The sequence below is a fragment of the Antechinus flavipes genome, chromosome 4, assembly GCF_016432865.1.
Source record: "Antechinus flavipes isolate AdamAnt ecotype Samford, QLD, Australia chromosome 4, AdamAnt_v2, whole genome shotgun sequence".
NCBI classification, from domain to species: domain Eukaryota; kingdom Metazoa; phylum Chordata; class Mammalia; order Dasyuromorphia; family Dasyuridae; genus Antechinus; species Antechinus flavipes.
The window spans coordinates 209,959,380-209,972,563 of NC_067401.1; the positions used below are offsets into that span (position 1 = coordinate 209,959,380).

A 13,184-nucleotide genomic window follows, 5' to 3' on the forward strand; every position below is an offset into this window, starting at 1 on the left:
TTTTAAGTTTCCAGAAGATTGGGAATTGGGATGGGGGGTGGGGAGTGGGGAACATCATAGTAGCAACCATAGTAATATTATATAAAATGTTAACTTCCCAAACTTTCATCCTTTAAAGTTCTATCCAGTTATTGTTATATGACATTTTCCAGGCAGTTATTTTTATCTGGCCTCACCCATAAACACTGAAAAATAGTACATATTGGTTCAGTAGTGTGGTAGAAAGATTTGAACTCATGAAGAAGAGTCTTCCTTATTTCAAATATGGCATTCTATCCATTGCACCACCTAGCTGTTTACTGATTAATTCTAGTTAGGTTAATAAGACTATTGTACACAACGGAAGCTATACATAGAATAAATAATATGTATACACACACACACACACACACACACACACACACACACATATATATATATATATATATATATATGGAAGGATGCTCCAGTAATTAAAACTCTTCAGAAATGAAATGCATTACATCATAAAGTAGTATTTCATGAGTAGAAGTGTTTAAAAAAAGACTACATAAACATCTCTCCACGATGTTATCATGGTCCTCAGATTATGATCTAAAGCTCCCTAGGCTCTATTTTATGATCCATGGATTATTATGAGACCCCATTCAGGTTAATTCATCTGTCTTTTTATTTTTTATATTTATATAATATATTTATATATATTTTAATAGTATTTTTCTAATTACATATTAAAACTTTTTTTTTTTTTACAATTCTTACAAGATTTTGAGCTTTAAATTTCCTTTACCCTCCTTCCTTAGCCTGATGCTTTCCTAAAAGGGCGTTTAATATAAGTTACACATGTGCTATCATTTATTACATATTTCCATATTGGTCACAGTTGTGACTAATATTTCAAAAGGAAAAAATACAAAAAATACTAACATAAGTAAAAAAAAAAGTGTGCTTTGATCTTAATTCTAAATCTAGCAGTTTCCTTTGTGAGTCCTTTGTACTTGTCTTGAATCATTGTGTTGCTGAGGAGCTAAACCATTCTTAGTTGATCACAGATATTGCTGATACTGAGTATGGTGTTTTCTTAATTTTGCTCACTTTATTTGGCATCAATTCATGTAAGTCTTTCTGTTTTTTAAAAAATCTGCTTGCTCAACATTTTTTATTGCACAACAGCATTTTTTTAAAGCTTTTTATTTTCAAAATATATGCATAGTTTTCAACCTTCACTCTTGCAAAACCAAATTTTTTTCCTTTCTTCCCCCCAGTTCCCTCCCTTAGATAGCAAATAATCCAATATATATTAAACATGTGCAGTTCTTCTATACATATTTATACAATTATCATGCTGCACAAGAAAAATAAGATCAAAAGGGAAAAAAATGAGAAAATGCAAGCAAATGACAAAAAAGGCAAAAATACCATGTTGTGATCCACACTCAGTTCCCACAGTCCTCTTTCTGGGTGCAGATGGCCCTCTCTATCACAAGTTTATTGGAGTTAGCCTGAATTATCTCCTGATTGAAAAGAGCCACGTCCATCAGAATTGATTGTTATATAGTCTTGCTGTTGTGGTGTACAATGTTCTCTTGGTTCTACTCATTTCACTTAGCATCAGTTCATGTAGGTCTCTCCAAACCTCTCTAAAATCATTCTCCTGATTGTTTCTTACAGAACAATAATATCCCATAACACTCATATACCATAACTTATTCAGCCATTCTCTAACTGATGGGCATCCACTCAGTTTCCAATTCCTTGCCACTACAAAAAGGGTTGCTAAAAACATTTTTGCACATATGGGTCCTTTCCTCTTTTTTTTATGATTTCTTGGGATACAGGCCCAATAGACACCCCGCTAGATCAAATAATATAGTTCCATATTGCTCTCCAAAATGGTTGGATCCATTCATAGTTCCACCAACAGTGCATCAGTGTCCCAGTTTCCCCACGTCCCCTCCAATATTTGTCATTATCTTTTCCTGTCATCTTAGCCAATCTGAGAAATGTGTAGTAGTACCTTAGAGTTATCTTAATTTGCAATATTGAAAATACAGGTAAGCTCAAGGTCACATGAGATTGGGACATTCATAGTAACAGAATCCTTATTTCCTTTTTCCAAAATTAGGGTTCAGCTGTCCATACAATCCATGGATGATGTCTGCTGCCCATTCAAAGTCTGGTTCAATATTACACAACTAATGAGTGGTATCATCATGGAGCAAAAAAGACAAGATATAAAATCCCTGCTTGCCCATCATTACCTTTTAGCTGCCTTACTTCCTAGCTCTGATTTCTGAACTTACTGTACCAATTAGTCTCTATACTGTGGCAGCCAAAGCTACCACAAGGTTAGGATCTATGATTTCTTTAGTTTGGGGATTGCTCCCTATCAATGCTTACTATTAATTAGACTTAGGGAGGTAAGCGTCACAGGTAGATAAGTACACTAGCCAGGGCAATAAAAGTAGAAAGGATCAAGGTAGGATTTGAATCAGATCTGTGAGCGGAAAAACTCCACCCACTATGGCCAGCTGGCTCAAACAAAAATCTGAAAAGAATTGTAATCATTTATTAATATTTAATGATATAATTTAAATTCATATAAGCAACATCAAAATAACAAATAATTATTTTCCCTTGGATAACTGAATTTATGCAATCCCCTAATCTGACTCTGGCCCTGAACCCGAATTTTCTTCATTGTTTTTGGAGAATGTGTCAGTCATCATGAATTCCTAGAATCTCTATAAATTGCTAATGGTCCCGTAGGCCATTCTATTTCTTCTGAAGGGGCTGAAAAAACTTCTTCTGGATCTCAATAGGAATTTCTTGGTTATGAAGTGGTCAGGGGTTTGTCTTCATCACAGGATTCTTGTATCCAGGATTGGGTTATAGCCTAGAAGTGTAAAACAGTAAAAATTTGGCATGAAATTTTTAACATGTATAAGAGTAGTTACCTTTTCCTTGGAATTCCCCCATCCCCACCTCAAATAGTCAGTCCTCTCTACACCAGTATAAAAAGCCTAAGATTCTACAACCATCCACAAGCCCTAGTTCTGTGAAGATCAGGTCCTAGGCCACCAGTAATACTCAGATTGGGTAGATTAATATACAAGGAATTGTATATTAAGGAAATTCAAATATAACTTTGGTTTTGGAGAAAGCAAGAAGATTTAGTAAGCCTGGACAGTGATTGGTTTGGATAATAGATTTAGAGTTATAAGAGGTCTGATTGTTTAGTTCAATTGCCTTATCTACTTTGAGGAAACTGAGTGCCCAAGGTTAGAAAAGGAGTAGGAAGGTGGATTTGAACTCATGCCCTTTGTCAACGAATAATTTTTCAACTAAACACACTCCTCTTATTATTTTTCTCCCGTGTCACTTGTATTTTCCCTTGTATTAAAAGTTTTTCCTTCCTCTTATTCATCACCATTAAACTAAGCTCCTTGAGAACAGAAAATATGCCCTATTCACATTCTATCTCTGTAGTTTGCCCAAAGTAGGAATTCAGTGAATGTCTGTTGAACACATGATTACATTGAGTTACTGAAGCTGCTTGTGAAATGTTTGCAAGTGAAGGAATCTGCAGACAAGCTGTATATTACAACCAGACCTTCAGAAATTGTTCAATTCTTTACACTAGCTTTCTTCTACCCTTCCTCCCTCCCTCCCTCCAATCTTATACATTCTCTCAATTTGCTTAGTGAATCATTCATTCATTCATCCATTCATTCAAAGAGAGTACAAAACTTAACTTGAGCCCAATCTTGATCAAAATAGCATCAATTACAGATAAGTGGGATTTGATGAAGTTTTTCTGTAAGTGCTTGAGCATCAGGAATTTAGCCTCCTGGATACAAGAACTTACAGGTGCAAGATCTCCTTAGTGCTCCCAGTTGTGCTGATTTTCATTTTCTGTTGCTCCATAAAGCCTAAGAACCACACAAGAAGTGGAGTTATTATTTTTGTTTTTTGTTTTGACTCCAGAACTGAGTACAGTGCCTTGTATGTCATAGGTACTTAATACATGCTTGGATTAGATCAGATTTAGTGCTCAAGGACCAAATCACTAGACAAGTGATTAGGGAATATGCCTGAAAGGGAGCAGTAATCTTTTTGGATATTTGACTTTTTGTTCCCATAAAATGATTTGGAGATCACCTTATATGTTATGTTTTTCAGAAAACCAAATATAATTTTCACTTTCATATTGGTGAGAGCAACACATTATTCTACTTACCTTAAGGATCTGCTAAAATGGTCTTCCTTGATTTTTTCTTATATGTGACATTTTCCCATCTCTATTCATATACTATTCCATCTCCAAACTTTTGCACAGACAATTTATTATTCCTCATACCTAGAAGGCACTTCTTTTTCATCTATCTCTCTCAGAATCCCTCACTTCCTTTAAATCTCAGTTAAGTTGTAGCTTTTTCCTATACAAGAGCTTACTGATTATTCTAGTGACAATTTTTACAAAAGTATGTTTTGATAGGGAACATGAAGTAGTAGATAGAGAGCTGGTCTTAATACCAGGAATATCTGAATTCTCATGTACACTTTTGCATGAACATGTTGTATCCCTCAAATAGAGAATAAATTCTTCAAAGGCAGAAGATATTTTATTTTTGCTTATGCCTAGCATAGTTTTTAATAGATTCTTACTAAATGCTCGGTGACTGACTGAATGATAAAAACTTGCTCTTAAAGATATATTTTTATTTCCTCTGAGAAATTCCATTTTCAAAATGTTAATGTTCCTCCCTTAATGGATTTTTTTTTTCATTCTACTTTGTATTTGTGGGAAGGATTCAGGGTCTCAAAAACACACTTGGTCTGCTTCACAATATTTCCTAGAGCCAATCCTACTTTTTGGTTATTTTCAGAGAGTTTCTTTTGCTCACAGCGGATCTCAGCGGCTGATGCTGCTTTTGACATCAGTGTTTCATCTTCATTTTCTGAGCACTCATTCATCTAGAAAACACACAGAAATATTCCAAATTCATTTCTCCTAGAAATACCAGTCACTGACTATTTTATTAGAGCAGCAGACAAAAAGAAATGACCCCTTCTGAAGTGCCTATAACACTTTTGATTGATTCATGTTAGTTCTGATTGGCTGATTTAAGCAAGAAGTATTTTTTTACTTAATAAAAGTGGTTACTTTTAGGTGGGGTGAAATAATCAATGGAATCCCACCCTCATGAGCCCATTCTTCAAAAAAAAAAAAAATCCCCAATGATTTGATATCAACACATATTCCTTTATCATTTGGCCTGGATCTTTAATATGCTAATTCCTATTTGCAAGTGTTTTTCATTGTGTTCCCTGGGGTAGGAATACTTTTCCTTTATCCTTCCATCCATATAAAGGCTATATATCTTTACATCCTCCATCCTCCATAAAGCTTTTCAGTTCTTAATGAATTCATTTCCACTTGAACTTTTATAGCACTTTTTTTTAAAGCATATACCACTCAACATAAGATTTAATCATTATTGTTATGATACTTATTTTTGCAAGAACAGCAGAATCTGAACTTTTTTATTCATCTGTCAAACTCCCAGTAACAAACCTCTCTCTACCAGTTACAGATCAACAATTCATTTTTAACTTATGGTCTGAGAGTCACCTAAATCCACTGAATGACTGTGTGCCTATGGCGACACAGATGACTACAGTTATCTCTTCACATTAAGACTTTCCCTATCAGAGTTTTATTATCTCATAGTTGGCATAAGAAATTAAAAGGGAATTGGGGGGGAGAAGTTTTGAGGAAACTTCAGACAATACAGAATAACTAACCCATGACACAGAAAAAGTTTAGAAATTCAGAAATGCATAAAATATATGTATAATATTATATAATATCAATATATTTTATTCTTTTATATCATAGTAATTCAGACTTCTTGTCTGGCACAAAGGGAAGGCTAAAATATTTACACAGATTTTTGGTCAGGGGAACACACATTCCTAATCTCTAGATGTGGAAGAAATATCTTTAAACCTGGATCTTCTTAGCTCAGAAGCTGGCCTTCTATCATTACTTTATCTTTTTATAAATAATAATGTCCAGTAATTTGCTGGAGAAAGTTTGACAGTTGGTTCTCCCATGGGAAAAACTCTGAGCATGACATACTTTTATTACATTTTCCCTATCACTTTAAGTCTAGAAAATCAACAAAATAATAAATCAAGCTCTGATTTGTACAGTTTGCTGATTTATGAGGTGTAAATAGATGTTCATATTGAAAATTTAAAATTAGCTCTTGTGAACTGGTTTGAATTGGCCCCAAGATACCCCTGCAGTTATCTAATTTATTTCACAGAATCAGAGATTATCCATTGAGAGGTATTGTAGAAGCCATTGTGTCCAAATTCTATCTGAAATATGAACTCATTCTTAAATAGCAGTTCTCAAACCTTTTGTTCTCAGGACTCCTTTATTCTTTTTTTTTTTTTTTAAACTTTTTATTGACAGAACCCATGCCAGGGTAATTTTTTTACAGCATTATCCCTTGCACTCACTTCTGTTCTGATTTTTCCCCTCCCTCTCTCTACTCCCTCCCTCTGATGGCAAGCAGTCCTTTACATGTTAAATAGGTTACAGTATATCCTAGATACAATATATGTGTGCCGAACCGAACAGTTCTCTTATTGCACAGGGAGAATTGGATCCAGAAGGTATAAATAACCCGAGAAGAAAAACTTAGAAATGCAAGCAGTTTATATTCATTTCCCAGTGTTCTTTCTTTGAGTGTAGCTGCTTCTGTCCATCTTTGATCAATTGAAACTGAATTAGCTCTCTTTATCGAAGAGATCCACTTCCATCAGAATACATCCTCAAACAGTATCATTGTTGAGGTATGTAATGATCTTTTGGTTCTGCTCATTTCACTTAGCATCAATTCATGTAAGTCTCGCCAGTCCTCTCTGTATTCATCCTGCTGGTCATTCCTTACAGAACAATAATATTCCATAACGTTCATATACCATAATTTACTCAACCATTCTCCAACTGATGGGCATCCATTCATTTTCCAACTTCTAGCTACTACAAACAGGGCTGCCACAAACATTTTGGCACATACAGGTCCCTTTCCCTTCTTTAGTATCTCTTTGGGGTATAAGCCCAGTAGAAACACTGCTGGATCAAAGGGTATGCACAGTTTGATAACTTTTTGAGCATAGTTCCAGATTGCTCTCCAGAATGGCTGGATTTGTTCACAATTCCACCAACAATGTATCAGTGTCCCTGTTTTCCCACATCCCCTCCAACATTCTGCATTATCTTTCTCTGTCATTCTAGCCAATCTCTGACAGGTGTGTAGTGGTATCTCAGAGTTGTCTTAATTTGCATTTCTCTGATTAATAATGATTTGGAGCATATTTTCATATGGCTATAAATAGTTTTAATTTCTTCGTCTGAGAATTGTCTGTTCATATCCTTGGACCATTTATCAATTGGAGAATGGCTTGATTTCTTATAAATTAGTCAGTTCTCTATATATTTTGGAAATGAGGCCTTTATCAGAACCTTTGACTGTAAAAATGTTTTCCCAGTTTATTGTTTCCCTTCTAATCTTGTCTGCATTAGTTTTGTTTGTACAAAAGCTTTTCAATTTGATATAATCAAAATTTTCTATTTTGTGGTCAATAGTGATCTCTAGTTCTTCTTTGGTCATAAATTCCTCCCTCTTCCACAGGTTTGAGAGGTAAACTATCCTATGCTCTTCCAATTTATTTATAATCTCATTCTTTATGCCTAGGTCATGAACCCATTTTGACCTTATTTTGGTATATGGTGTTAAGTGTGGGTCAATGCCTAGTTTCTGCCATACTAATTTCAAATTTTCTCAGCAATTTTTGTCAAATACTGCATTCTTATCCCAAAAACTGGGGTCTTTGGGTTTGTCAAACACTAGATTATTAAAGTTATTAGCTGTTTTATCCTTTGAACCTAACCTATTCCATTGATCAACTAGTCTATTTCTTAGCCAATACCAGATGGTTTTAGTAACTGCTGCTTTATGATATAATTTTAGATCTGGTACAGCTAGGCCACCTTCATTTGATTTTTTTTTCATTAATTCCCTTGAAATTCTTGACCTTTTGTTTTTCCATATGAACTTTGTTGTTATTTTTTCTAGGTCATCAAAATAGTTTTTTGGGAGTCTGATTGGTATAGCACTAAATAAATAGATTAGTTTAGGTAGTATGGTCATTTTTATTATATTTGCTTGCCCAAACCAAGAGCATTTAATATTTTTCCAGTTGGTTAGATCAGACTTAATTTGTGTGGAAAGTGTTTTGTAGTTTTGCTCATAAAGTTTCTGATTTTCCCTTGGCAGATAGATTCCTAAATATTTTATACAATCAGTAGTTACTTTAAATGGAATTTCTCTTTGTAACTCTAACTATTGGGTTTTGTTAGTGATGTATAAGAATGCTGATGACTTATGTGGGTTTATTTTGTATCTTGCAACTTTGCTAGAGGTGTGGATTGTTTCTAATAACTTTTTAGTAGAACTCTGGGGTTCTCTTTTTTTTTTTTTTTTTTTTTGCTGAGGCAATTGGGGTTAAGTGACTTGCCCAAGGTCACACAGCTAGACAGTGTCTGAGACCAGATTTGAACTCGGGTCCTCCTGACTTCAGGGCTGGTGCTCTATCCACTGCGCCACCTAGCTGCCCCTGGGGTTCTCTTAAGTATACCATCATATCATCAGCAAAGAGTGATAATTTGGTTTCCTCATTGCCTGTTCTTATTCCTTTAATCTCTTTCTCAACTCTTATTGCCAAAGCTAGCATTTCTAATATGATATTAAATAGTAACGGTGATAATGGGCAACCTTGTTTCACTCCTGATCTTATTGGGAATGGTTGCAGTTTATACCTGTTACATATGATGCTTACTGCTGGTTTTAAATAGATGCTCCTGATTATTTTAAGGAAAAGTCCATTTGTTCCTATACTCTCAAGAGTTTTTAATAGGAATGGATGTTGGATTTTATCAAATGCTTTTTCTGCATCTGTTGAGATGATCATATTGATTTTGTTAATTTGATTATTAATATGGCCAATTATACTGATAGTTTTCCTAATATTGAACCAGCCCTGCATTCCTGTTATAAATCCTACTTGACTGTGGTGTATTATCCTGGGGATGATTTTCTGGAGTCTTTTTGCTAGTATCTTATTTAAGATTTTAGCATCAATATTCATTAGGGACATTGGTCTATAATTTTCTTTCTCTGTTTTCAACCTACCTGATTTAGGTACCATGTCTGTGTCATAAAAGGAATTTGATAGGATGCCTTCATTCCCTATTTTTTCAAATAGTTTATATAGCATTGGGGCTAATTGTTGTTTGAATATTTGGTAGAATTCACATGTAAATCCACCTGGTCCCGGGGATTTTTTTTAGGGAGTTGATTAATAGCTTGTTCTATTTCTTTTTCTGAAATGGGACTATTTAAGCAATTTACTTCCTCCTCTGATAATTTGGGAAGCCTATATTTTTGCAGGTAGTCATCCATTTCACTCAGGTTATCAAATTTATTGGCATAAAGTTGGGCAAAGTAACCCCTTATTATTTCTTTAATTTCCTCTTCATTGGTGGAAAGTTCTCCCTTTTCATTTTTAAGACTACTAATTTGATTTCCCTTCTCCTTTTTCTAATCAGATTTACCAAAGGTTTGTCAATTTTATTAGTTTTTTCATAAAACCAACTCTTAGTTTTATTTATTAGTTCAATAGTTTTTTTTTACTTTCTATATTATTAATTTCTCCTTTTAATTTTAGAGTTTCAAATTTAGTAATTGATTGGGGGTTTTTAATTTGGTCTTTTTCTAACTTTTTAAGTTGCAGGCCCAATTCATTGATCTTCTCTTTCTCTATTTTATTCAAGTAAGCCTCTAAGGATATAAAACTTCCCCTTATTACCACTTTGGCTGCATCCCATAAATTTTGGTATGATGTCTCACCATTGTCATTATTTTGAGTGAAATTATTAATTGTGTCTATAATTTGCTGTTTCACCCAATCATTCTTTAAGATGAGATTATTTAGTTTCCAATTACTTTTTGGTCTATTTACACCTAACTTTCTGTTGAATGTAGTTTTTATTGCATTGTGATCTGAAAAGAAAGCATTTACTATTTCTGCCTTCCTGCATTTAATTTTGAGGTCTTTATGTCCTAATATATGGTCAGTTTTTGTGTAGGTTCCATGAATTGCTAAGAAGCAAGTATACTCTTTTCTGTCACCATTCAGTTTTCTCCAGAGATCTATCATACCTAATTTTTCTAATATTCTATTTATCTCGTTAATTTCTTTCTTATTTGTTTTGTGATTTGATTTATCTAGATCTGAGAGTGCAAGATTGAGATCTCCCACTATTATAGTTTTGCTGTCTATTTCTTCTCACAACTCTCAATTTCTCCTTTAGGAAGTTAGATGCTATACCACTTGGTGCATATATGTTTAATACTGATATTGCTTCATTGTCTATAGTACCCTTTAGCAAGATATAATTTCCTTCCTTATCTCTTTTAATTAGATCAATTTTTGCTTTTGCTTGATCTGAGATAAGGATGGCTATCCCTGCTTTTTTGACTTCATCTGAAGCATAATAGATTCTGCTCCAGCCTTTTACCTTTACTCTGTATGTATCTCCCTGTTTTAAATGTGTTTCCTGTAAACAACGTATTGTAGGGTTCTGACTTTTGATCCAGGACTCCTTTATTCTTTAAATTTTTTGAGGATTAAACAGCTTTTGCTTATGTGAGTTCAATTTACTGGTATTTACCATATTAGAAATTGAAGGTGATAAATTTTAAAATATACATAATTTTACCTAAAGTAGTAATAATTACATGCAATACAAATAATCTTTTGAATAAGAAATAAATGTTTTTCAAAAACAAAAAAGAGATGAGAGGGAGAAAATTTGGCACTCAAAATAAAAAAAAAAGTGTTAACATTGTTTTTACATATAAATGGAAAAAATAAAAGATTATTTAAAAATAATGAGTGTCATATTTTTTCAAATTTTAATGTTTAGCTTAATAGAAAATAATTGATTCTCATATCTGTTTTGGCATTTAATCTGTTGTAATATATTGTTCTGGTATACATGGTTAGAAAAAGGAGGCCTTTAAGAGAAAAGTAATGACTTAGCATAATTATAACAATACTTTTGACCTCTTTGAAACAGTCTAAGGGACCCATAGGGGTCTAGATTATAATTCGAGGACCATTACAACATCCTGTAAAGGTATTTATGTAGCTATTGTTTGAACACCTCTACTGATGAAATACCATTTTATGAGGTAACATTTTCCATTTCTGTACAATTTTAATTATTGGGCACTCTTCCTTATATTGAGTTTCTTTTCATATGCAATAGTCTTATTTATCTAGAATTAATCAATGAGCATCTAGGTGTAACAGTGCTCTATCCACTAGAGCACCCAACCTGGAGTCAGAAAGATTCTGTTTCCTGAGTTCTAATCTGGCCTCAGGTACTATTATCTGGGTGACCCTGGACCTCTCAAATCTATTTGCCTCAGTTTCTCATTTATAAAATGAGCCAAAGAAGGAAATGGTCAACCATTTCAGTATCTTTGTCAAAAAATCCTCAAAGGGGGTCACAAGTCAGATATCATTGAACCACAAAACATCAACCAATTAGTCAACAAACATTAATCAATTACTTACTATATCCCAGACAATGTAAACTTTTGAGAAGAGGAACCATATTTTATCTATCTTTGTTCTCTTACCCCCACAAAAAAACCCAATATGTTCTGACAGAGTAATTAAACATTAGAATAATAAATTTTTTGATGGTTATAGTTATGATTTGATTTCTTTTGCTTTCAAATAGGATAATTACTTAAAAGATGAATAGCAGTAGATAATGATCAAATGGTTTTCTGAATGGGTTACTCATTCTCATTTAGTAGAGTTTCATAATTTCTATGACAAAATTATTGGTGAATAAAATAGGGTTAATTCTGCCATTTCACATGTCTCTTCTCTTCTCCTTTCTCCCCCAAATATCAACAGTTCTATAGAGAGTTAAGCATGCTTACTCACCAGGAGACTGTAGACTTTACCATAAAATTGAGGGAAGTTGATTTCTTCTTCAGGTTGAAGATTCTCTAGGAGTGCCCTAAGTGGCTCTGACCGGAGGAATGAAGAGCAATCCCTAAGCACAATTCTGGAACTCTGAAAGAAGTGGAATTACTGTATTAGAGAATTCAACAACTTAGCTCCTATATGATGTGCAGTATGACAACTATTATAATAGCCATCCAGTCAATCAGCAAGCATTTACTAAACCCTTACTATGTGCCAGGCATAGTACTAAACTCTGGGGATACAAAGGAATACTCTCCCCCAAATAACTTCTGCTCTTAAGGAGCTTACATATTGATGCAATTCATACTAGCCATTCTCCATACTGTTACAAAAGAGATATTCTTGTTTTTTTTTTTTAACATTATTTTCTCCCAATTACAAAAAGGATATTCTTGGTTTTTAAAAATTATTTTCTCCCAAAATAAATAAAAATTATTTCTTAATATTTTTTAAAGTTTTAAATTCCAAATTAATCCATCTCTCTCTCTCCTCCTCCATCCCTCAGATGGAATGCAATCTGATATAGGTTATACAAGTGAAATCATATAAAACATTTCCATATTATTTGTTTTGTGAAAGAAAACTAGAAGGAAAGAAAAAAAAGGATAGGAAGGAAGGAAGGAAGGAAGAAAAAGAATTTGGTTTGTATTTAGACACCATCAGATCTTTCTTTGGAGGTAGATAACATGTTTCATCATGAATCTTTTGGGATTGTCTTGGATCATTGAATCCAATTGTATTGGATCATAGCTGAAAGTAGTTAAATCATTCACAGTTATTCATGGTACAATACTGTTGTTATTGTACATAAAGGAATATTCTAAAAATATAGCTCTGACCACATTACTCCCTTGCTCTGAATGTTCCAAGGAATTCCTATTCCAAGGGCAAAATACAAGTACCTCTGGTTAGCATTTAAAGCCCTTCACTATTTATTTCCAGAAGATTTTTCTACTTTTATGAATTATTCCTCTTTCCATATTCTATGTTCTAGCCAACTAGATTCTTTGTTTTTCCCTAATTTTCCCTCCATTTCTGGCCTCTCTACTTGCAGT

General features: G+C 33.7%; 1 protein-coding gene and 1 long non-coding RNA gene across 5 annotated transcripts in view; one reads left to right on the forward strand and one right to left on the reverse strand.

Annotated features, from left to right (window-relative positions):
• LOC127561819 (uncharacterized) overlaps positions 1 to 13,184 on the forward strand; it is a 49,349-nt gene that overhangs the window by 3,009 nt on the left and 33,156 nt on the right. The window contains exons 2-3 of one of the 2 annotated variants that reach the window (XR_007953541.1): positions 2,105 to 2,881; positions 3,740 to 3,837. The exons of the other annotated variant lie outside the window; for it this stretch is intronic. This is a non-coding gene — a long non-coding RNA (uncharacterized LOC127561819). Of the gene's footprint in view, positions 1 to 2,104; positions 2,882 to 3,739; positions 3,838 to 13,184 lie in introns of those variants that run through there. 2 annotated transcript variants of the gene reach the window in all.
• Positions 2,777 to 13,184, reverse strand: part of LOC127561812 (maestro heat-like repeat-containing protein family member 1) — a 72,655-nt gene continuing 62,247 nt past the window's right edge. The window contains exons 19-22 of one of the 3 annotated variants that reach the window (XM_051997081.1): positions 12,085 to 12,216; positions 4,887 to 4,956; positions 3,848 to 3,911; positions 2,777 to 2,875 (exon numbers count right to left, since the gene is read on the reverse strand). In XM_051997081.1, coding sequence (XP_051853041.1) covers positions 2,869 to 2,875; positions 3,848 to 3,911; positions 4,887 to 4,956; positions 12,085 to 12,216 — 273 coding nt within the window. In that variant the 3' untranslated portion in view covers positions 2,777 to 2,868. Of the gene's footprint in view, positions 2,876 to 3,839; positions 3,912 to 4,634; positions 4,957 to 12,084; positions 12,217 to 13,184 lie in introns of those variants that run through there. The other 2 variants (XM_051997082.1, XM_051997080.1) reach the window with 2 other exon arrangements.